We start from the raw sequence: 25518 nt of genomic DNA, 5'->3' as shown, positions 1-25518 counted from the left end.
AAGTAAGGGAGGGGGTACTGGTGGCAGGAGTTGAATGTCAGGTAGGAGTCGCTCTAGCATAAGGACAGATGGGGTACTAGATATTAATTTGAGCAGTGGCTTTCTTTTTTTTTTTTTTTAACTTGAAACAAATCACCTCTCTAAATAAATCTTGCCCAGAGGCATAAGCAATGAACACAATTAAGGGCTGAATGTTTGTGTATGAAGAGGACAGATTCCCTTCCATTGCCGCTCATCTAGTGAATCATCTTTGCACTGCAGATTAGGAAATCGAGGCTCAGGGATGCCAGCAACATGCTCAAGTAACAGACTGGGTTAGTGACACAACCTGGAATAAACCCACTTCTCACTTCCTGACTCTTGAGCCAGTGCTCTGTATAATTCACAAGGGAGGGAGAGGATGAGATTAAGTAACTTGAATAAAATGGTACCTCCATAGTCTCTTGAGTACGCTCTGCATTTTGTATAATGGGCGGGGGAGAAGGTGGGATTGTTGAACAGCAAGTGAGCTCTCATCATTTGCAAAGTATTATAGTTCAAATATCAATTTGAAGCTATGCTACTTGCAAAATTCCTAAAATGTGGCAGCCAGCCTTTGCTTAAAAATTCCATTAATACGAAGCATGTTTTCATTGCAACTTTTTTCCGAGGGTGCAACAGCATCTCTTCTGAAACAAAGCATAAATCTGTTCTCTTTTCAAGTAGTGGAACACGGTAGTTAAGACTTTGCCCTGTGTGCTCAAAATACCAGCTTCATAGCATGCCAGTTGTATAATCTTATGCAAGAGATTTAACTTCCCAAGACCTCAATTTCTCTTCTTTGAAAGGTAATAGTAATGTTATCTACTTCATACGATATCATGAGGTTTCAATGAGATAACATACATCATACTTGGCACCTTGCCCAGTAACAGGGTTAGTGAACTAATTATTTAAGTGTCATGACTAAGCTCCAGGATCCTTTTCTAAAACTAGAATCCCTAGTTTTACATGTGTTTCAATAATTTAATATTTATAATTAAAGCACTGAATTACAAAACAAGTGTCATATTTTTTGAAAAGAGCGCAGAAAGAAGAAACTATTTCATATTTGTTTGAAGATAAAACAGGATAATGTATTGTAACACACTTAGCACAGTCCCTAGTAAATGATAAAGTCACAGTATAATGACCAAAGAAGAAATATTGATGTTTGAGGGCACTGATTCTGCAGTCAGGAAATATGGTCCATATTTGAGCTTCACTACTAACTTGCTGTGAAACCTTGGCTAAATTCCCTAAACCCTGTGAGAAGCAGTTCCCTCATCTGTAAACTAGAATGAGTCATAGGGTTATCCTAGTGCCTGAAGTAAGGTAGGTGCTCAAAAAAGCTATCAATAATAACAATAAAAGGCAGAAATGTATTTCACATGGAAGCACCATTTAAAAAGAGACAAAAAAAAAAAAGAAAAAAAAAAAGCTTGGGGAGAACCTAATGCTAATGAAGTAACTCTCTTGTAAACTCTTTATTTAGCAGGTTATTGAAAGCCAAATCCTGGGCGGAGAGTAAATGAAAAAAAGCAAAACCAAACAAACCAACAAAAGGTAAGTTCCCTGAGATCCTGGAAATACATGAACTGAAATACTCAGTAATTTAAAGTCATATGTTGCTGTTCCAGGTTTTCTAACTCTTAGCTGGAGCTCATATCAGCACCTGATACATGGGAAGTCAAAACAATGTGACAGAATTCATTCTTTGGGGCATTGCAAAGAATCCAGAGCTGCGGGAAATGCTCTCTGCTGTATTTCTAATCATGTATGTGTCCACTGTTTGGGGAAACCTCCTCATTGTGGTAACCATGGTCACAAGTCAGAGTCTGAGATCACCTATGTATTTTTTCCTTATTTCCTTCTCCCTCATGGATGCCACCTACTCTTCTGTCATTGCCCCCAAGATGATTGTGGACTCCCACTCTGAGAGCACTACCATCTCCCTCAAAAGCTGCATGGCCCAGCTCTTCACTGAACACTTCTTTGGAGGTGTGGGCATCACCCTTCTCACTGTGATGGCCTATGACATCCACGTGGCCATCTCTAAGCCCCTGCACTACCTGAGGCCTCAGGTGTGCTACCTGTTGCTAGGAGGGGCTTGGGTGGGGGGATTTATCCCGGCAATAGTACAGCTTCTATTGATGTATCAAATACTCTTCTGTGGTCCCAATATCACAGACCACTCTATATGTGATTTGTTTCCACTCTTGAAAGTGGCCTGCATGGACACCCACATCCTGGGCCTCTTAGTCATCCTCAACAGTGGGGTGATGTGTGTGGCCATCTTCCTTACCCTCATCATCTCCTATGTGGTCATCCTTTGCTCCCTGAAGTCCTGCAGCTCTGAAGGGTGGTATAAAGCACTGTCCACCTGTGGCTTCCACCTCACTGTGGTTGTCATGTTCTTTGTGCCTTGTATTTTCTTGTGTGTCAGACCTGTGGCCACCTACCCCATAGAAAAGGCAATGACTGTGTCCTTTACCAGTGTTGCACCCATGTTAAATCCCTTGATCTAAACCTTAAAGAATACGGAGATGAAAAATGCCATAATAAAACTGTGGATGACACAAGGGATCTTGTGTGGCCATTAACTTTTATACTAAGAGCAATTCATACAACAACAATGAGCTCTTATCTCCTCATTCATTCCAGTCCTTTCAGGGGATACAGCAGCCACTGGCATCTTTTTAAAAATGCAAATCCAGTTAAGATACTACAATCCTATTACTGCATATCTCCCTAGTACATTTTATGTTCTGTCCCTTTTCTCACAGGGCTCTGGTAAAGCTCTCTGTCTCTCTGTATCTCTTGCCTCTTTTTTTTTTTTTTAAGCTCTTTATAGGAATATAATTGCTTTACAATCTTGTGCCAGTTTTTGAGGTGCACCAAAGTGAATCAGCTATATTTATACATATATCCACATAACCCCTCTCTCCTGCAACTCTCTGCCACCCTCGCTATCCTGGCCTTATGAGTCATCATCCATTGAGTGGATCTCCCTATGTTATGCAGCAACTTCCTACTAGCTATCTCTTTTACATTTAGTAGTGCATATATGTCAATACTACTCTCTCACTTTGTTCCAGCTTCCCCTTTTCCCCCGCAATCCTGTGTCCTCAAGTCCATTCTCTACATCCGCATCTTTATTCTTGCCCTGTCTCTGGGTTCATCAGGATCATTTTTTAGATTCCATATATATGAGTTAGCAAATGGTATTTTTTTTTTCTCTTTCTGGCTTACTTTGCTCTGTATGACAGACTCTAGGTCTATCCACCTCATTACAAATAACTCAATTTCATTCCTTTTTATGGCTGATTCATATTCCATTGTATATATATGCCACATCTTCTTTATCCATTCATTCATTGAGGGGCATTTAGGTTGCTTCCATGTCCTGGCTATTGTAAATAGTGCTGCAATGAACATTATGGTACATGTTTCTTCTTGGATTATAGTTTTCTCTGGGTATATGCCCAGGAGTGGTAATGCTGGGTCATATGGTAGTTTCATTTTTAGTTTTTGAATGACCCTCCAAACTGTTTTCCATAGTAATTGTACTGATTTACATTCCCACCAATAGTGCAGGAGGATTCCTTTTTCTCCACACCTTCTCCAACATTTAACTGTTTCTAGATTTTTTGATGATGGCCATTCTGACCGGTGTGTGGTGATACCTCATTGTGGCTTTGACTTGCATTTCTCTAATGATTAGTGCTATTGAGCATCATTTCATGTGTTTGTTGGCCATCTGGATGTCTTCTTTGGAGAAATGTCTATTTAGGTCTTCCACCGATTTGTGGATTGGGTTATTTGCTTTTTTGGTATTAAGTTGCGTGAGCTGCTTGTATATTTTGGAGATTGATCATTTGTCCTTTGTTTCATTGACAAATGTTTTCTCCCATTCTGAGGGTTGCCTTCTTGTCTTGTTTATGGTTTCTTTTGCTGTGCAAAAGCTTTTAAGTTTCATTAGGTCCCATTTGTTTCTTCTTGATTTTATTTTCATGATTCTAGGAGGTGCGTCCAAAAGGATCTTGCTTTGATGTATGTCACAGAGTGTTCTGCCTATGTTTTCCTCTAGAAGTTTTGTAGTGTCTGGCCTGACATTTGGGTTTTTAATCCACGTTGAGTTTATTTTTGTGTATGGTGTTAGGGAGTGTTCTAATTTCATTCTTTGACATGTTGCTGTCCAATTTTCCCAGTACCACTTATTGAAGAGGCTGTCTTTTTTCCATTGTATTTTCTTGACTCTTTTAACAAAGATAAAGTGGCCATATGTGTGTGGGTTTACCTCTGGGATCTCTATTCTGTTACATTGATCTACATTTCTCTTTTTGTGCCAGTACCATACAGTCTTGATCACTGTGGCCTTGCAGTAATGTTTGAAGACAGGAAGCCTAATTCCACCAACTCCATCTTTCCTTCTCAAGATTGCTTTGGCTATTCAGGATCTTTTGCATTTCCATACAAATTGTAAGATTTATTATTCTAGTTCTGTGAAAAAAGCTGTTGGTAATTTGATAGGGATTGCATTGAATCTGTAAATTGCTGTGGGTAGTATAGTCATTTTCACAATGGTGATTCTTCCAATCCAAAAACATGGTACGTCTCTGCATTTTCTTGTTTCATCTTTGATTTATTACATCAGTGTCTTATAGTTTCCTACATACAAGACTTTTGCCCCCTGCGAAGGTTTATCCCTAGGTATTTTATTCTTTTTGTTGCAGTGTTAAATGGGAGAGTTTCCTTAATTTCTCTTTCTGCTCTTCCATTGTTGGTGTATAGGAATGCATGAGATTTCTGTGCATTAATTTTGTATCCTGCTACTTCACTAAATTCATTGATTAGTGTTAGCAGTTTTCTGGTAGAGTCTTTAGGGTGCTCAATGTATAATAGTATGTCATCTGCAAAGAGTGACAATTTTACTTCTTTTCCAGTTTGGATTTCTTTTATTTCATTTTCTTCTCTGCTTTCTGTGGCTAAAACTTCCAAAACTCTGTTCAGTAATAGTGGTGAGAGTGGACACCCTTGTCTTATTCCTGTCCTTAGAATGAATGCTTTCAGTTTTTCATCACTGAGAATGATGTTGACTGTTGGTTTCTCATATATGGCTTTTATTATGTTGAGATAATTTCTTTCTATGCCCATTTTCTGGAGAGTTTTTGCCTTAAATGATGTTGAATTCTGTCAAAAGCTTTTTCTGCATCTATTGAGAAGATCGTATGGTTTTTACTTTCCAGTTTGTTAATATGATGTATCACATTGATTGATTTGCATATATTGAAGAATCCTTGCATGCCAGGGATAAACCCCATTTGATCATGGTGTGTGATCTTTTTAATGTACTGTTGGATTCTTTTAGCTAGTATTCTGTGGAGTGTTTTTGCATCTATATTTATCAGTGATATGGGCCTGTAATGTTCTTTTCTTGTGATATTTTTGTCTGCTTTTGGTATCAGGCTCTTGGTGGCCTCATAGAATGAGCTTGGGAGTGTTCCTCCTTCTGCTGTAATTGGGAGGAGTTTGAGGATACCTGTTAGCTCTTCTCTAAATGTTTGGTAGAATTTACCTGTGAAGCCATCTGGCCTTGGGTTTTCGTTTGCTGGGAAATTTTTAATCACAGTCTCATTTTTAGTTCTTGTGATTGTCTGTTCATATCTTCTATTTCTTTCTGGTTCAGTCTTGGAAGACTGTGCTTTTCAATGAATTTATCCATTTCTTCCAGGTTATCCAATTTATTGGCATATAGTTGCTTGTAGTAGTCTCTCATGACCTTTTGTATTTCTTTTTTATTTATTTATTTATTTATTTTTTTTGGGGGGGTACACCAGGTTCAATCAACTGTTTTTATACACATATCCCCATATTCCCTCCCTTCCTTGACGACCCCCCCTCGAGTCCCCCCCACCCTCCCTGCCCCAGTCCTCTAAGGCATCTTCCATCCTTGAGTTGGACTCCCTTTGTTATACAACAACTTCCCACTGACTATTTTACAGTTGGTAGTATATATATGTCTGTGCTACTCTCTCGCGTCTTCTCAGTTTCCCCTTCACCCCCCGCCCCCTCCCATACCTCGAGTTCTCCAGTCCATTCTCTGTATCTGCATCCTTGTTCTGGTCACTGAGTTCATCACTACCATTTTTAGATTCCGTATATGTGAGTTAGCATACAATATTTGTCCTTCTCTTTCTGACTTACTTCACTATGTATGACAGATTGTAGTTCTATCCACCTCATTACATATAGCTCCATCTCATCCCTTTTTATAGCTGAGTGATATTCCATTGTATATATATGCCACATCTTCTGTATCCATTCATTTGTTGATGGGCATTTAGGTTGCTTCCATGTCCTGGCTATTGTAAAGAGTGCTGCAATAAACATTATGGTACAAGTTTCTTTTGGGATTATGGTTTTCTTTGGGTATATGCTTTGGTGTTAGTTGTTACTTCTCCTTTTTCATTTCTAATTCTGTTGATTTGCATCTTCTTTTTTTTTTTTTTTCCTAATGAGTCTGGCTAATGGTTTATCTTTTTTGTTTATCTTCTCAAAGAACCAGCTTTTAGTTTTACTGATCTTTGCTATTGTTTTCTTTACTTCTTTTTCATTTATTTCTGATCTGGTCTTTATGATTTCTTTCCTTCTGCTTACTTTGGGGTGTTTTTGTCCTTCTTTCTCTAATTTTTTTAGGTGTAAGTTTAGGTTGTTTATTCAAAATTTTTCTTGTTTCTTGAGATAGGACTGTATTGCTATAAGCTTCCCTCTTAGAACTGCTTTTGAAAAAAACAAAAACAAAACAAAAGAAACAACAACAAAAAAAAGAACTGACTGCTTTTGCTGTGTCTCATAGGTTTTGGGTTGTTGTATTTTCATTCTCATTTATTTCTAGGTATGCTTTGATTTCCTCTTTGATTTCTTCAGTTATATCTTTATTGTTTAATAATGTATTGTTTAGTCTCCATGTGTTTGTATTTTTTACAGTTTTTTTTTCATGTAATTGATATCTAGTCACATGGCATTATGTTCAGAGAAGATGCTTGATATGATTTCAATTTTCTTGAATTTGTCAAGGTTTGATTTGTGACCTAAGATGTGATCTATCCTGGATAATATTCCACGAGCACTTGAGAAGAAAGTGTGTTCTGTAGTTTTTGGAAGGAATGTCCTAAAAATATCATTTAATTTGAAATGGTCTAATGTGTCATTCAATACTTGTGTGTCCTCATTTATTTTCTGTTTGGATCATCTGTCCATTGGTGTAAGTGGGTGTTAAAGTCTGCTACTATTCTTGTGTTACTATCAATTATCCCTTTTATGGCTGTTAGCTTGTTCCTTATGTATTGAGGTGCTCCTATGTTGGGTGCATAGATATATACAATTGTTATGTGTTCTTCTTGGATTGATCGCTTAATCATTATGTAGTATCCTTCCTTGGCTCTTGTCATAGTCTTTACTTTAAGGTCTAATTTGTGTGACATGAGTGTTGCTCCTCCAGCTTTCTTTTGACTTCCATTTGCATGGAATATCTTTTTTCATCCCCTTACTTTCAGTCTATATGTGCCCCTATGTCTGAAGTGGATTTCTTGTATACAACATACATAGCAGTCTTGTTTTTGTATCCATTCAGCCAGTCTGTGTGTTGTGGTTGGAGCATTTAATCCATTTACATTGAAGGTGATTATTGACATGTCTGCCCCATTACAATTTTCTTAATTGTTTTCTGTTTGTTTTTGTAGGTCTTTTCCTTCTCTTGTGTTTCCTGCCTAGAGAAGTTCCTTTAGCAATTGTGGTGCTTAATTCTCTTAGCTTTTGCTTGTCTGTAAAGCTTTTGATTTCTCTGTCAAATCTGAATGAGATTCTTGCTGGGTAGAGTATTCTTGGCTGTAGGTTTTTCTCTTTGAAGACTTTAATTATCTCCGGCCACTCCTTTCTGGCCTGCAGAGTTTCTGCAGAAAGATCAGCTGTTATCCTTATGAGTTTCCCCTTATATGTCATTTGTTGCTTTTCTCTTGATGCTTTTAGTATTTTTTCTTTGTGTTTAATTTTCATTAGTTTGATTATTATGTGTCTCATTGTATTTCTCCTTGGGTTTATTCTGTATGGGACCCTCTGCACTTCTTGGACTTGATTAATTATTTCCTTTCCCGTGTTGCCGAAGTTTTCTACTATAACCTCTTGAAATACTTTCTCAGACCCTTTCTTTTCTTCTTCTTCTTCTGAGGTGTCTATGATTCGAATTTTGGTGCACTTAATGTTGTCAGCAAGGTCTCTGAGACTGTGTTTCATTCTTTTAATTCTTTTCTTCCTTTTCCTGCTCTGTGGCAGTTATTTCCCCCATTCTCTCTTGCAACTCACTTATTCATTCTTCTGCCTCAGTTAGTCTGCTGTTTATACCATCTAGATTGTTTTTAATTTCAGTTGTTGTACTGTTCATTACTGTTTGTTTGCTCTTTAGTTATTGTAGTTCCTTATTAAATGTTCCTTGTATTTTCTCTATACTTTTTTCGAGGTTTTGGATCATCTTTACAATCATTACTCTGAATCCTTTTTCAGGCAATTTCCTATTTCCTCTTCATTTATTTAGTCTTTCGAGTTTTTTTCCTGCTCCTTTGTCCACATGGTGTTTTTTTGTTTTCTCATTTTGTATATTTTATAGTATTTTCTGTCTCCTTGCCCTATGTTGCCTAGTAATAATTCCTCTTGTTTCTGTTCTCTGCCCTCTGTGGTGAGGTTGTCCAGTGTCTTGAGTAGGCTTCCTGGTGGGAGGGTCTGGTGCCTGCTTTCTGGTGTGTGGATCTGAGTCTTTTCTCTCTGAGGATCAGGGACATGTCAGGTGGTGTGTTTCAGGGTATCTGTGGGCTTAATATGGCTTTAGGTAGTCTGTGTGCTGATGGGAGTTTTTGTGGTCCTGTCTTGTTTGTAGTTTGGTGTGAGGTATCCAGCACTGGCAGTTACAGACAGTCGGGCGAAGCCAGGTCTTAGACTCTCTCCTCTTTATTTTTAATCCTGTCTTTTGAATAATTCAAGCATTGTCCAGTGCAGTGGTTTTGTTCCTCTTACTCTGCTCACTGTTGGAATTCTCTTTCCCAGAGTTTTTGGTGGCTGGCTCCATCTCATTTTCTTCTCTTTCAGATGAATGCTTACCTCTTTAGACACGTTTTCCCTGATGACTTTCTCTAGACATTCCTGTTAGTTTTTCTCTAATTCTTCATCTGGTTGTATGCTTAGTATCAATGTGACAAACTAGACTTTAAAAATTATTTACTCACTTTTATTTTCTCTGTGTTCTCCACGTATTTGTAATCCCTGTATGGTCACAGATTATCTTTATTAATTCATGCTGTGTATAGAACACTGCTAATCACCTAGTAAGTGCTTAATAAATATTATTTAATAAATATGTCTAAAAGTAACAGGGTTTTTTTGATATTTACAAATTCATACTTTGAATAAAAAGCAGGGGGAAATAAATAAACAATATAGGAGTTAGAATTGTCTGGTTTGCATGCTTCCAAATGTCCTTCTGGGTAGCTTTTGGAAGCAAGGACAATCTCAGATTACTAGTTTACTATTTAATATGGCAGACAACACAACCAAAATTTTCTGCTACCGTTTTTCCTTCTTTAGAGAAGCAGAATAACAATCACTCGCACTGGAGTCAACATACTTCAGAATCTAGTGTCTGTAGCTGTATACTTTATGAGAAAAAAGTAATTCTATAGACCTAAGTTTTTCTTTAACTATGCGAAAATGATTCTTGCTGTTATTGATACATCATAGAGTTGGGTTCCTAACTCCATAAGATGTTTATTTTCCTCCAGATCTTGCTTTGTCTGTCACTAGAAAGACACTGATATTTTTTAGTCTGCCTCCCTTAGCTAGGCATATGGGAATTCTCCTGTCTTAGACTAATCTAGCATTCTGTTACAGTATTCTTATTCTTAAAAATATATGAGGATGAATTGAAATTATCCACACTCTGGCTGTAGAATTTACAGAAGTTTTAATATAATTGGAGTGTGAATAATTTTTGACTCACCTTCATATGTGACATATCTGATGACAATTATAATATCAGTTAGAGTATTTCAAACAAGTACAACATTTAAACCAGTATTTTTATTTTTATATACAAAATGTATATGTATATTTTTTGTTAATTATCACCAACTATTTTCAAAAACTATGAGATTCATTTATTTATTGAAGAATATTTGCTCACTTTGTATGAAGTGTCAGATACTCTTCTAAGATCAGGATACACAGTGATGAATAAGGTAATGTTTCTCTTTTACCTTGGGGTTTGCATTCTATTCCAGGAGACAATATATAGAAATGAAAATAAAGTCATGGATTGTTAACTGATTGCCAGAAAACTGTGGTGGAGTGATGCATATGTGACTGCACAATTCTAGTTTGGTGGACAAAGGGGCTTTTCTGATAGGTTACTTCTAAGCTGATACCTGAATGATGAGACAGAACCATCTTTAAGCACATGAGCAGGAAGAGCATTCAAGGCAATAGAGAAAATCTTATGAAGAAATTCTAAGGTAGTAACCAAACTGAATTGAGGGTCAGGGTAATCAGTGCATAGTGGATAAAAGGGAATGAAAAGCAAGGTGAAATGTGAAAGGTACACCCTGATCAAGGAATCTGTTAGTTTTTAACTTTCAAGTTCAAAAAGAATATGAGCATCAGAGTAACTTTACTTAGATTAATAATTAAAAAACAAATTCTTCATGAGCTTATAGATGACTCAGCAATTTTGCATCAAACATTTTTACATAGAGCTTCCATTTAACTTTTGCTATGTTAATAGCAGAACATAATGGTTACTGCCCACTTACAACACTTTAAAATTGAATTCCTAGATTCTCTTTATACAAGGGTGTGTTAAAAATTATCCACACTCCAGTTATATTAAAACTTCTGCAAATTCTATAGTCAGAGTGCAGATAATTTTTGGCTCACCCTCATAATTCTTCACCTTGCCTCACATCAAAGAAGAAAAAAACTGCTGAGAGAGTAAAAACTTTGATGTCTTTGAGAACCTTATCATGATCATTTTTCTATTTTAATTATGGAATTAAAGGACTGGAAGGATCATAATGAGATCCCTAAACTTAAATATTTGTAATAGTTTTGCTAATTCTCCAGCATCAAAAGTAGGTCTAAAATTTACATTTTCTATTATACAGGAAAGGGCCATTCTGACCATTCATGCTGAAATTATTACTTGGCAGTTAAATCTCTTCTCTTATCTGTTCTGTAGGTCTCCCTAATTCCTTCACATGAAATAGCTTTACTCATTAAACATATTACTTATCAGCTCAATGCCCACCTTTTTTTATTTGTTTCTTTAACACTCTTATTTTGAAACAAGTCATGGTCTCATTGCTTTTTTAAAGGAATTTGCTGAGGCAAATGTTAGATTGTAAATCACATGATCTCTAACAGATTTGAATAATTAAATACTAATCATGATACAAAGAAATCAGGAATAAAATGGTATTTTAATTTGAAGAAAGGTATCGGCCTAAAAAGCTATTGTAAACATCAAACTTATTGGGAGACATTAAGTGAACTTACTTTCTATTTCACTCTGAAATTTTAAGCTATCTAAAGAACACTTCCTCAGACTCTTACAACTCGATCTACCAATTTGCCAGCACCCATTCAGTTATTTGCTAACTTTCTACCTACTCTTAAAAATTCATTCATTATATGTGCTCCTATCCAGAGGTAATGAACCTCTTTATTATACACTGGAGCTCATTTCCTTCTTGTTTACTGGAGGACATTGGTCTAAAAATAGCATCTCTACCTTTTGTTTTATCTACATGTCCCTTTTTACTTGATCATTTTACATCAGCAAAGAAGCAATATGTTATCCCCTTCATCTTTTTTCTTTTAATTTATTTATTATTTTTGTGGGGTACACCAAGTTCAATCATCTGTTTTTATACACATATCCCCATATTCTCTCCCTCCCTCAACTCCCCCCCACCCTCCCTCAAGTCCCCCCCACCCTCCCCATCCCAGTCCTCTAAGGCATCTTCCATCCTCGAGTTGGACTCCCTTTGTTATACAACAACATCCCACTGGCTATCTATGAAACAACGGACAAAGGATTAACCTCCAAAATATACAAGCAGCTCATTGCAGCTTAATAGCAAAAAAAGCAAATAACCCAATCCACAAATGGGCAGAAGACCTAAATAGACATTTCTCCAAAGAAGACATACAGATGGCCAACAAACACATGAAAAGATGCTCAACATCACTCATCATCAGAGAAATGCAAGTCAAAGCCACAATGAGGTATCACCTCACACCAATCAGAATGGCCATCATCACAAAATCTGGAAACAACAAATGTTGGAGAGGGTGTGAAGAAAAGGGAACTCTCCTGCACTGTTGGTGGGAATGTAAGTTGGTACAGCCACTATGGAAAACAACTTGGAGGTTCCTTAGAAAACTACAAATAAAACTACCATATGATCCAGTAATCCCACTTCTGGGCATATACCCAAAGAAAACCATAATCCCAAAAGAAACATGTCCCCTTCATCTTTAAAGTAAAATCTTCCATTGATTCATTTTCCTTTATCAGCTATGACTTCCTTTCATTCTCTCCTCATTGTTGCAAAACTCAAGAGATTCTCTAACACCTCTCTCTGGTTTTTCTCCTTCCATTCTCTTTAAACCCTTTCAGTCACACTTCAATAACTAACACTTACTGAAAATGCTTTTTTCAATGTCAACAAGGATCTCTGTGTCACTAAACATAACTGTCATCACTCAGTTCTCATCTTACATCTTCAGCAGCAGCATTTCACCGAGTCTCCCCTGGCACACTCTGTTTACATGACCAGCATTTGTTGAGGTTGAGGCCTGGAAATTTAGCTTCCTCTGGGGTATTTCCTCCAGAATGACGAATAGATTTCTTAAACTGAATAAGGTTAAAGCTGTGTCCTTGTTCTTCCCTAGTCCCCAAACCTATTCCACTTACTACATTCACTAATGGCACAATTTGGTCTCTCTTTTCCTCATACCCCACATCTAGTCAATCAGGAAATCCTGTTGGCTTAACCTTCAAAATATATTCCAATTCCAACCACTTCTAACCACATTTTGATCTGTTACTTAGTTCCAAACTCTTATTGTCTTTCACCTGAATTATTGCAATCCCCTCCTACCTATTCTTGTTTTTATTTTAGCATCCTCTGCCCTAATACTTTATCCTCAACACAGCCTCAGAATTATCCATTAAACCCATAAGTCAGATTGTATCACAGCTCTACCCAGTGTTCTGGAAATATCCTCCATATCTCTCAGGGTAAAAACTAAGTCCTTACAATTACTAAAAATCAGGCAGGCATATCTGGCTGCCCTGTTATCTCTCTACACTCCTCCCTTATGACTATCCTTTTCTGACTCCTCTGGTTAGCCAGGCACCATTCTGTTCCTCTTACTGGCCAGGTATGTATATATTTGCTGTAGGTCCTTCACATAGGCTCCTCTCTCTGCCTGGTACACTTTCTCCCAGTCACCTGCATAACTAATTCACTTTCTATTAGTAAATGGTAAAAAAGCAATATTTTAGGTACTTCTGCCCCTGGGCCCAGGCAAGCAGGGCCACTGTTCTTAGCTCCACACCTTAAAGTGTCTTCTGAGAACTTTCCTAAGTTCTCTTCCAGTGTCTGGGACTGGGAAGTGCCTTCTAGTGGGACACTCCAGCCTGGATTAGACTGCATGGGTCTCATCCCTGTCTTTTCACTTCTGGGTGCTCTTTGATGCTCTATTCCACCCATGAGGTCCACCAAATACTGCACCTACTAGATTCTGCACCTATGAAGTTCCTTGTTTCCAGGAGGGCAATCTAGCAAGGAAATGGCTTCCACAAGCTGATTCATTATTTCTTCCATATTATTGTACTAACTTGATTAGTAAAATGATGTTTACATGCTGAATTTGGGTGACACAGGACACATTCAAGCATCTGGGCTATAAATGGTCCATACCTTTAGTTTGGGCCAGGTGTCTGGGCCCTCTCAGCTCTCACCTGTGCATGTCTGACTGCAGTGCAGTAAGTCCCCTACGAACAAACAGGTTCTATTCTGAGAACGCCTTCTTAAGTCCAATTTATTCATAAGTCCAACAAAGTTAGCCTAGGTACCTAACTAACACAATTGACTATAATACTATACTGTAAAAGGTTTATAATAATTTTCACACAAATAATACATAAAAAACAAACACAAAAAGTAAAGAAAACATCTTTAATCTTATAGTACAGTACCTCTCAACAATACAAAGAGGAATATAATAATAAGCTAGCATTATACAATTTCTTTGATTGACCTTATCAAGTTACGACATCACGTATTAAACAAATATAAAGTCAGGGACCTTACTCCAATGTCCTTACTCGTATTCACATTATGTGATTATCACAAAATAAAGATCATCTTAAGAGTTTTCCAAAGACCCAAGTAATCACACTATTATGAATTGTCTTCTGTATTTATACATGGAAAAGAAACAGAGATATGTAGATTTAAGAGGTGTACTTTACTATGAAATAATTTTAAATGGTATTATGAAATTTCTTCTACAATTGAAAAATTAAAGAACAACCAGAAGTTAACTACAAAAGCTTTTCACACCATGTTTCCCATCTCCTCTATAGCATAAAATTTAGAGTCAATCTGTGTTCCTAAAGGGTTTTTGACTTTGGATCATTTTTAAAAGGAAATAACAACATACATGCTCATCGCGTCTTCAGGGAGACCTAGAAGTATTGGCATTAAGTACATGATCTGAGCCCAAAGAACATTTCTGTCTTGCTTCTTGCCACTCTGTACTTGGACCATTACACTCCATTCATTCTGATTTTTTACATTTCCTTGAAGATATCATGGCATTTCTTACACTAGGGTTTTCTCTCTCTAGAACCTTCATCCCACTAATCCTCACATGAGTGTTTCCTTCTGATCATTTTTGGCAATTACTGGTGCTCATAGAAAATGTATTGATTAATATACTTCATAATTTTTCTAAGGTAATCTCAACAGAATCCAAAGTCAGCTGAAATCTTGCCTGGTAATAGAATCCTTCTCTGACTACCCAACATGAAGTACCTTCCATGACATAATCCCTGTCCTTCATTTCCACTAACTATGTTCTAATGCTCATTTTCTGCCTTTTGGTTTTCTTTTATTTTTAATTTTATTGATTGTCCTCTTTTATTCCTCAACCATTTGAATTTGGCTAGTTGAGGAAGAAAGGCTCTTGTATCCTGTAATCATTCAACAAATATTTATTGAAAAATGAATAAGTGCCAAGCACAAATAAAAACCTTTCCTTCACAGATGTCCATTGTAGAGAGAGATGGAAAGCAATAAAAGTCAAATAATAGTTATACAACATAATTTTACTTTTGGTCATTGTTACCAAGAAAATGAAGAAGATGTTGATATAGAGAATGATGGTGGGAGTGGGAGAATCTTTGAATAAATTCATGGGGGAAGGCTCTCTGAGGTACTGACAATCTCTTAATTTAAGACCAGAATGTAGAGAGAAACAGCTGCCTGAATAAGATGAGGGCTTATTTTGAGAGAGAGAGAGAGAAGCAAGATCACTGAGGTGAGAAAAAGCTTTAACAGCTCTAAGGGCAGATGACAAATCTCAACATGACTGATGCATAGTGAGAGGCAGGTGAGGCACTCAAGATATGGTTGGAGACTTAGAGGCAGCAGAAAGATTAACCAGGAAATTCTAGGACTAGGCAAGTAGATTCTGAAGGCAATGGGAAGCAAAAGAAGGATATAAAGCAGTAGAGTGTCATAAACCTTAAGTTGTAAATACCCTAAATCATTAATCAGATTTAAATTCTTAAGAGATCACTCTAGCTTTAATGGAGAATAGACAATATTATTTTTCCTATCTTTCTGAAAGAATGACTTCCCCTTAAGGGAAACACATGGTGTTCTCAGCATACAATCACTTGCCAACAAAATTCCCTTTTTTCAGCCACAGTTTTCTCATGGCATTTTTCACCTCTGTGTTCCTCAGGGTGTAGATCAAGGGATTTAACATGGGTGTGATGATGGAATCGGACACAGCCATTGCCTTGTCTATGTGGTAGGTGGCCACAGGCCTGACATACAAGAAAATACAGGGCACAAAGAACATGACAACAACAGTGAAGTGGGAGCGACAGGTAGAGAGAGCTTTTTGCCACCCTTCAGAGTTGTAAGACATCAGGGAGCAGAGGATGACCACATAGCAGGTGATGAGGATAAGGAAGATGGCCACACACATCACCCTACTATTGAGGATGACTAAGAGGCCCAGGATGCGGGTGTCCATGCAGGCCACTTTCAACAGTAGAAACAAATCACAAGTAGAGTAGTCTATGATACTGGGACTACAAAAGGGTATTTGATACATGAAGAGAAGCTGTACTATTGCTGGGATAAATCCCCCACTCAAGCCCCTCCTTGCAACAGGTAGCACACCTTAGGCCTCAGGTAGTGCAGGGGCTTAGAGATGGCCACGTGGATGTCATAGGCCAACACAGTGAGAAGGGTGATGCCCACACCTCCAAAGAAGTGTTCAGTGAAGAGCTGGGCCATGCAGCTTTTGAGGGAGATGATAGTGCTCTCAGAGAGGGAGCCCACAATCATCTTGGGGGCAATGATAGAAGAATAGGTGGCATCCATGAGGGAGAAGGAAATAAGGAAAAAATACATAGGTGATCTCAGACTCTGACTTGTGACCACGGTTACCACAATGAGGAGGTTTCCTATTTTTAGTCAGAAATCATGGGGAATTTGGGATTTTTTTTGGACTCTGTCTCCCACCCTCTTGACCTACCTTTTTCTCCAAGCCATCAATACAACAACCAGCTGCAAACAATTGATCCTGATAACAGCTTGATCCTTGTGATCCCACCTGCAAATGCCTTCTCTCACCAGTGTATCTCTTGCTTCCCTACTTGACACTTTCTGCTTAAGTCACTTAGAAGACCTTGCTTCATTATCCTTGTGCCTAAATACACATGGCAATATGAAGAATTAACATACCTTAAGGAAACCCTAGATCTTCAGTAGATAGAAGCCAGTGGATAAATGGTAACCAGCTTAACCCAATCTTAGATTCACTTTTGTTCCTTCCCTGTTTCCTTCTTCCCCATTCACTACCTTCATTCTGTTTTCCAAAATGAACCACCTACACACAGGCCCTTCTCACAGCCACTGCCCTTTAGGAACCTCAAGCTAAGAAGCTAACCTAAATTTATCACAAGACACATCTGATAACCAAGCACTTGGAACAATTTATCTCATCTCAGTCATTTATCCCATATACTTACTGAGCACATAGAATGTGCTAGTTGAAGAGCCTGCAAAGCAGATAGGTCATATCCCAAGGCTCTCCACTTATTAAGAACTATACTCTTTCCATCTATATTTCTTCCTCTCAAATTGGATTATTATTATGTGCTGTGAGTATTCAATGAATCCCTACTATGTTTCAGGCATGGGAGTATCCTATGAGATATTTTCTTCATTTTAGAGATAAGATACTGAGGCAAAAATAGGGGAAAAAATAATACCAAGTTTCCACAGCTAATAAATATTGAAGCCAAATTCAAGTCCAGCTTTTCCTGAATCAAAACCAATACCAATACCAACAGATATTGCTCCTCTTATGATAATATTGGGTGCTCAATATGAAAGAGATATGGAGAATTTGAAATTTCTATATCATAACAATCCAGTGAGATAAATTTTTGCTTCCTGTGCTTATTTCATTCAATAATTCTACAATAAAATCCAATGACAAATTCAATGATGATTCTACAATGAAGAATGTTTTAATTATAAATATAATCCAATCTTGACACCATGATATAACCTTTAATTAAACTTCCAAGATTCTAATTATTTTCCAAACATGCTAACTGAAGAAAATAAAACCTAAAATCTCTTTCTCTGCTCCAGGAAGACCCAGATCCAACTTGGCCAACACCATCCCTGCAGATGAGCCTGAATCAGTGTGAATCCTTCCTTCCATATTTTCCTGTAAAAGGATGCCCCCAGATGAAGACAAGGATTCTAAATAATAATTAAAATATCAATAAAACAACTAATTTATTTTGCATTCACTATGTGCCAGCAAGGTGTATGATCTGCTGTTTGCATCATTGCGTGTATTTTCGTATCATATGGAACGAGTACTATCACAGACCTCATCTTGCGGATGAGGAAACAGGCTTGGAGACATTAAGCATTTCATCTAAAAAGGGTGGGAATTACAAATCCAGGTAATCTCATTTTGAAACGTAAATTCTTTGTCTTTACACTATACTACTGAAGAAGTGAACAGTGGCCTCCATTGGCTAAATATAATACAACTGTTGCCACAGTAGGATAATATGATGAAAGAACTGCTTCATTAGTAAAGCTCTCTTTGCTAGGCATACTTAAGCAGAAGCTGCCTTGGTGAGAGTATATTAGAAGCCATAGCTTTAAATGGGGCTGTAAACTACATCTTCTCTAAGACTCCTCTAAACACCTAAAGACCCATGCTTAGAATTATCCTTCTGGTTAAACAAAGCATACAGCTTCCAGGACCCTCTTTGAAAATCTACAATGTAGTTTAACTTCAACCTCTCTCATCTCTAGCCCAAGAACTTCAAAAATTTGTAATAGCCCAGATGAAGGAGAAGGGGCACATTCTTAGACATCAGGGCAACTGGGTTTTATTCCAGGTTCTCCCTCTTACTCCTAGGATGTGTTGTTACATTGTTCACCACTCTAGGCCTCAATTTTCTCATCTAGAGAATGAGGCAGTTGTGGGAGATTATTGGAGAACTGGGGTTCAAAGGATCCAGCATAGGGACTCTGTTCCTTTCAAACACAGCAGCTCAGCTCTTATCTGCATGAAATGTTAACACTTCCTTCCAAGTAATATTTCCTCTGAGTCATCTTAGGACTTAAAATATTTTAAAACAAAATACACTATAATAGATAATAATGCCCCTTCTCTTTGAAAATCTATTTACAAACCACTGTTGACTACTAGTTCACATTTCAACTTCCTAATTTTAGATTCCTAATTTCTCTCTCCCAAAGTAGTCAACTTCATCTTTTTCTATGATTCCCTCCAATTGCAGTCAAACTCATGTCTTACTGACAGAACACACGTCAGTCTGTTTTGGACCTTGGAGTCAATGAGCAACTTAACTCTCTACTGCATCAGGCCATTTACTGACTACATAATCTCCAAATCCTGTAAAAATAAAACAATGCAGCAGCAAAGTAAGTATGTGTCAAAGAGTTGTTATTTGAGGGTACTGTGCTAAGATCTTCATGGTTTTCCTTTTTAATTCCCACAAAAACCATATGACATAGAATGTAGTATTAGCCTGATTGTCTAATGCAGTGGATAAGGCTTGGAGAACTTGTACAACTTGCACAAAGCCTCTTGGTGTCTATTTGATTAAGTTCATAGCTCAGGTCACAGATTACAACCCCTCCAAGAATTGTATGCCCTGAATCACAACACTTTCATGAGAATCTAAGGAAGTAATAGGCATGAGAATATTTGGAGAGCACTATCCAAATAGTCACCATGATTACTTTCCTATCCTATAAGCTCCCGACTTCCTGCTTCCTATGCTTATGTCTCCTGTGAAACAAATCCATGACCATTCCTTTTTCAGCCTCACTTCATCCCCCAAATCCCCTTCACCTGTTCTTCAGGATATTTGTTACATGCACCTGTAGAGCTTGCATATCAGAAGTAATGCAATTATCTCATTACTTACCTATTTTTTTTTTAAATTTCATGTTACTTTTAGCTCTTTATGTGGATGTTTAGGGACAGCTAATTTAGTCTCTTTCTACCAAATTTTGAATGCTGGGCTGTATACACACTAGTCATTTAATTCAATGGAATTGAATTCATCTAAAGAAAACTGTACTGAACTTTGGGGCACAGGCAAACCAGTGACAGCCTCTGCCTCCAGAATTGAGACAGTACTACTGTCAGAGCCTGGCTGATATTCCTTTGAAGTCAGGCTCAAATATCCTATTCACCACCTTCCATCTTTACCATTTTTCTTCCTAGACATGCTTTAGCCAAAACCAAGAGCTGCACCACATCGTGGACTTCCAGTTCAGTGTTGAATCACTGCCATCTGACCCTCTTTGCAATGTTGTTTATTTCTTTCCAGTGTTTCTGTGAAATACCATTGTGCAAAAGACTGTTCATATTGAGAAGTGAAGAATTACATTTCTTCAGTTTCCTAATTATTACCTAATCTGTACGTATTTCTTGTTTAATAGCATGTGTGATATTGCGAGGAATACAAGGCAGTACCTTCTCCATAAAGAGGGAAACAGAATGAGCACTCCTGAAACAATGCACGTACAAAATAAGTTCCAGAAGGGAAAACATCAGTATGATCTAGAGACTTCAAAAAAAATGTAATAAGCTAGTCTTTGATATGACACTTGAGACAATTCTATATTTATAAATTTATAATTTAGAAAGTGAATAAGACAGGCAACTGCATGAACAAGGGAGGAAGAAAAAAGTTGAAAATATGGTGTACATAGTCAAAATTTATGGACTTTGAAATAAGAAAACTTGGATTTCATTATGGAACTTCCAGGAATATAATTAACTAGAAGTTATTTATTCTTTCTAAATCTCAGTTGCTTTTTTCAGTTATTATAGTAAAGATATTAAGTTCCTAGCATTATAATTTAAAATATTAATATTCAACCTTATAAACATTAAAATGTGATTAAATGTGAAATTAAATTATAGTTTAAATATTTATTAAATATTACAATGTCCTGGTATATGTTGTGTTTTTCATGAAAGTTAGTCACATGCATCAATGTTAATTCCAGGTATGAGATGCTTCAGTAGATGCACCTAGTCAGACTGGAGTTCAATTGGGAATAAGTAGTAGGAGCTATCATCTTAAATAAATCTATGTAAATTCTTGATTTTTCACATTGCAGTTAGTTCTTACTTCTGAGTATATATAATATGTCAGACAACCTCTCTGTGCCTCAATTTCTGTCTGTGAAAAATGGGAACCTACCCAAAAGGGTTGTTGTAAAGATTAAATAATTCTATAAATGTAAAGGTCTTAGATGAGCATCTTTATTTATTTCCCCAGAATAAGGAGAATTCTACTGACTGTAAGCTATTTTAAAACAGATCCCCTGCCTTTGGATCATGTGTTTACCTATGTATCTATCAAATACTACATTGGCTAAAAGGATATCAGCTTAATGACTCCTGAACACTTAGTAGGATGTAAGTTTTTGAATTGACTTTAAAAGAAACCTCTGCCACACTGTTTTATAAAACCCAGTTCTAACCAAAAGTAGAATATTTCAGATGAAAATAATTTATTTTTATAAATTTTAAAAGTAAAACATGACCCATGGAAACTAGTTTATATAGATAGAGTGATAGGAATTTTAAAGTCAAAAGCTTCTTCCAACCATAAGTACTCATCATCATTTGACCCTCTATTAACAGTTCAGTAAATGCTCCTTAGATATGCATTTGTATGTAGGTATATGTACAATCATTTATGTGTTTTACTGTCTATATAAATACACAAAAATATAATAATGTCCTTGAAATTCTAATTACAGTTTGTATGGGCACTATTTGTCAATATTTATGAAATTTCCTTGATTTTAATTGCTACATGCTATTCCATATTATGGTTACAACATAATTTATTTAACTGAGTCATTTTTGCTTGAAATTTATTTTATTTCTAATATTATGCCTTACACACAGGGACACAATGAACATCACTTAGAGACACCTTCATTTCTTTCTGTTGGAGAAATCTATGTCATCACCAAGACAAACAATATGCATATTTTTAAATTTGACAGATTCTGTAGCATTGCTCTCAAAATCCTGAAGCATCTTTTATTTCCAAAAATAGTTTTAAAAAGTAATTTTTCCCACAGCCTTAACAACACTAAATATTATCAACCTTGAATATGTTTAAGAAAAAAAAAACAATGAAGTGAGAAACCATCTTGTTTTAATTTGCATTCACTCAATCATTCATTCACAGAACTTTATTGGTGACATAAACAATGAATGTTCATCTCCAGAGTTAAAGCAATTTGATGTCTATATGGAGATATATGATCTATACACATATCCAAATCTGGCTAACAATAATAATAAATTATTCAGTATATTCCATGTGTCAGACATTTTGCTAATACGTCATACATGTTTTCTCAATCCTCACATCCAGCTATGATGAGGCACAATTTATGGCTGAGATAAAGCAAATTAATTTGTTTGCTTAAGAATATACAGTTACTATACTAGTTAATAAAGTCTGGATAGGAACCCAAGAAACCAATTTGGCAGTTGATATGTGTTTCCTGTGTCTGAATTACTAATGGGCTAAATGATTTATTCAATAAAATCCTAGATAACAGGAAGGTGATAGCAATATATTTAGGGAGAGTCCCTGCGTCATCATTTTCTAGGAGCTGCAGTGCCCTGTTTTCCTCAGAATACCCGTGCCACTAGCACAGACATCATCAACAGACTATGTCTTTAGTGAAGGGCTTTAAAAGGGTCATTTCTGTCCCTGTCATCCCAACTTACTTGCTTTCCTTGAAAGATGAGTGAACATGGAATTACATACACTAGCACATTTTAGGATAAAAATTACTATACCATTGTAGATATAAAAATTAATGCTTTCTTGGAATGCTTCCAGAGAGAGGGGACTTCAACCCTAAACAACCTTATGCATCACCCTCAGGACCAATGCAAAGACCACCCCTTTAGGCAAGGCTGCTCACAATTAAATGTCTGTGTTTTTACATTTATTTTTTTCTGTGTATATACACATATATATTTTTTAATCCAACTTATTAGTTTCATTAAATAACTAGAAACATTAGCTGATCAAAACAGAAAGAAGAACACTAAATAAAGTCCTTCTCAAAGGTGATTAGTAGAAAAAGAAAATTAAAGAAAGTTGGTACAAGAGGAGCACAGAGACATATATATATATAATACATATAATATATATTACTTATATAATGCTTACACACATAGAAATTTGCTTGAAAGAAGGCAAACAAAAAATCTGTCTAAGATGTTCCTGTACATGACAGCTACTTCTGTTCCTCCCTGTTCTATGACACATCCCTGAAACATAAACATACACTTTTACTTGCTCATCTCATGATCTGGATAGAGACCAAAAGGTAGACACTTAAGTTTTGACAATTTGCCAAAAGAGATTAAAGTATATCAAGCTAAAAATTGTTGATAACTCAAGACTCTTCAACCTGAGGCTAATTGTTTTTATACAGACAAAACAGGTGAACTACTAACACATTTTAAACATAATCATGCATGCATATATGTCATTCAATTATTCCAATGATTTCAAAATAGTACTTCAAATTAATAAGACCATGTTTAATACTCAAAATAGTTGTTAAAATCACATCCAAAACACAGTCTCATGTCATCTCTGTGACCTTTAAAAGCCTCACTAGAAGACAAACATTATGTAAGTAAATTTTCTAGGATCATGTCAGAGTAACCAAGGGTCTGGCTCCATCCAGGATGTACTTACATGAACTTTTCTCTACAAAGAATTAGAAATATGACACATTAGAGTTACAACTTAGATAGACATGCACAAGTTGATAAACACAGTCACCCCGGTCACACAGGCTAGGACATTACTGTTTATTCAAATTATGGAAGAAATTGCTACAGTTGATCAAGTTTGAGAAAGGGACATTTCTGAGAAGTAACATGAGTTAGAATATTATAGTCAAAGAAGCTTTGATTTATAAGAATTATGTAACAATGAAGATGACCAGATATTCTATACATGCAAAAAGGAGCATTGCAGATATCCCCCACCTTCTGAAATTTCACCTTAGCCATTTTGCTTTTGTGAACACCTACATTAGTACTTGATTTCACTAACAGAAAGAAATCACAAGGGGATTTTTGCTTAAAAAAAAGGAAAAAAAGAATGAAAGAAGAAAAAGAAAGAGAAAGAAAGAAAGAAAAAAGAAAAAGAAAAAGAAAGAAAGAAAGAAAGAAAGAAAGAAAGAAAGAAAGAAAGAAAGAAAGAAAGAAAGAAAGAAAGAAAGAAAGAAAGAAAGACAGACCTGACACCTTACTATTGTTGGTCTTTTGTAAAGGTGAGGTGACACAATTCAAAATTTCAAACAGAGGAAAACACTTGTATTGCTGAAATGTATTCTTACCTGTGAGAAAAGATTACAGCAAATTTAACACCATCTCCTTGAAGGACAAAGTGAATCATTAAGACTGCAGATAATTTTCTTATCTGTAGATCTAAGTATACCTGTGACAACCATATTTCATTTGAAAGAAAGTAAGACTGAGTTTTAAAGATCTGGATTTCATGTTTGCAGCTGAAACGTTTGAAAGGAAGCTGCATTCAGTGTAATAGTTCCTGACACACTAATAGTGGAAGCACGTGTGATGTGAGGCAAGTAAATTAGTAAACGTCTCTTGGCTTCAATTTGCTTCTCTATAAAATGGGGATAATGATAATGGAACTATCAGTTTAGTACATGGATAAATCAACTGAAGCAAATATAGCTGATAGATAATAAAGAGTTCCTTTAATGTAAATATATGTAACAGACCAACACAGCAGCAGCTTTGGAACATAACCATGTGACTTTCTATTAAAATGTGATGAAAGGTGTTTACCCACTAGTTTTAAGTGGCTCTCAAGTCTTGGTACAGGAAAAGAAAACATTTCCTTCATATTCATGAAAAACTGTGAGACATCAAGATGTTTCAGAAAGTAGGAGGAAATAAAGAGTAATCTCAAAATTTCTGGCTTAATTTTTGTGCCAAAAAAAAAAATTTAGATTGTGAATTATCCTTTTCTCCTTTTGTGGGTGTTTCTCTTTTTGCTTTTGGTAAATTAATAGCAGAAAAATTCAGTGCTGATTCTTTCACTCCCCAACTCTCCCATTCCCATGTATCTATATAAGAATTTTTATCCCTTACTGAGCAGGCTGAGCAAAAACAAGGGTTCTAACACGAAGGTCCTATGGAAAAGTCAATTTCATCCAAGTAACATATATGAAGAATTTGAAAAAGTAGCAGTAAGACACTGAAGAAAAATACACTCTACTATTATTGAACTATGGATTTATTGCTGTTTTTTCCATTCATTATTCTGAAACTATGAACATGAATATTGAAAGCTTGACAAACTACTTTAAAAGTTATCAGAATGCTTAACTAATGCCTAGCCATTATAAAATACTCAGCAAATATTATTTTCTAGGCCTTTTTCATCAAAGATCTGCAAACTTTGTTAATTTTCTTTCATAATTTACAAGTTGTATAACCCCCTATATATATAAAACATCACTTGTTGGCATCCTGAGCAGC

The 25518-nt window shown here is 36.3% G+C and overlaps 1 protein-coding gene and 1 pseudogene across 1 annotated transcript; one reads left to right on the top strand and one right to left on the bottom strand.

Moving 5' to 3' along the window:
- Window positions 1–1700: 1700 nt before the first annotated feature.
- On the top strand, window positions 1701–2546 carry LOC130847830 (olfactory receptor 4C6-like). The gene has a single exon (XM_057725467.1). It carries the CDS (start codon window positions 1701–1703, stop codon window positions 2544–2546), a length of 846 nt encoding a protein of 281 aa, XP_057581450.1.
- Window positions 2547–16032: 13486 nt separating this feature from the next.
- Window positions 16033–20170, bottom strand: LOC130848627 (olfactory receptor 4C6-like; annotated as a pseudogene).
- Between the last annotated feature and the right edge of the window lie 5348 nt (window positions 20171–25518).

Source organism: Hippopotamus amphibius, chromosome 3, assembly GCF_030028045.1.
Source record: "Hippopotamus amphibius kiboko isolate mHipAmp2 chromosome 3, mHipAmp2.hap2, whole genome shotgun sequence".
NCBI lineage: Eukaryota > Metazoa > Chordata > Mammalia > Artiodactyla > Hippopotamidae > Hippopotamus > Hippopotamus amphibius.
This window is presented reverse-complemented; position numbering and strand designations above follow the sequence as displayed.

Bases quoted from the DNA above. Each gene is read 5' to 3' on its own strand.
- LOC130847830 (XM_057725467.1), top strand. From the start codon at position 1,701: ATGGGAAGTCAAAACAATGTGACAGAATTCATTCTTTGGGGCATTGCA.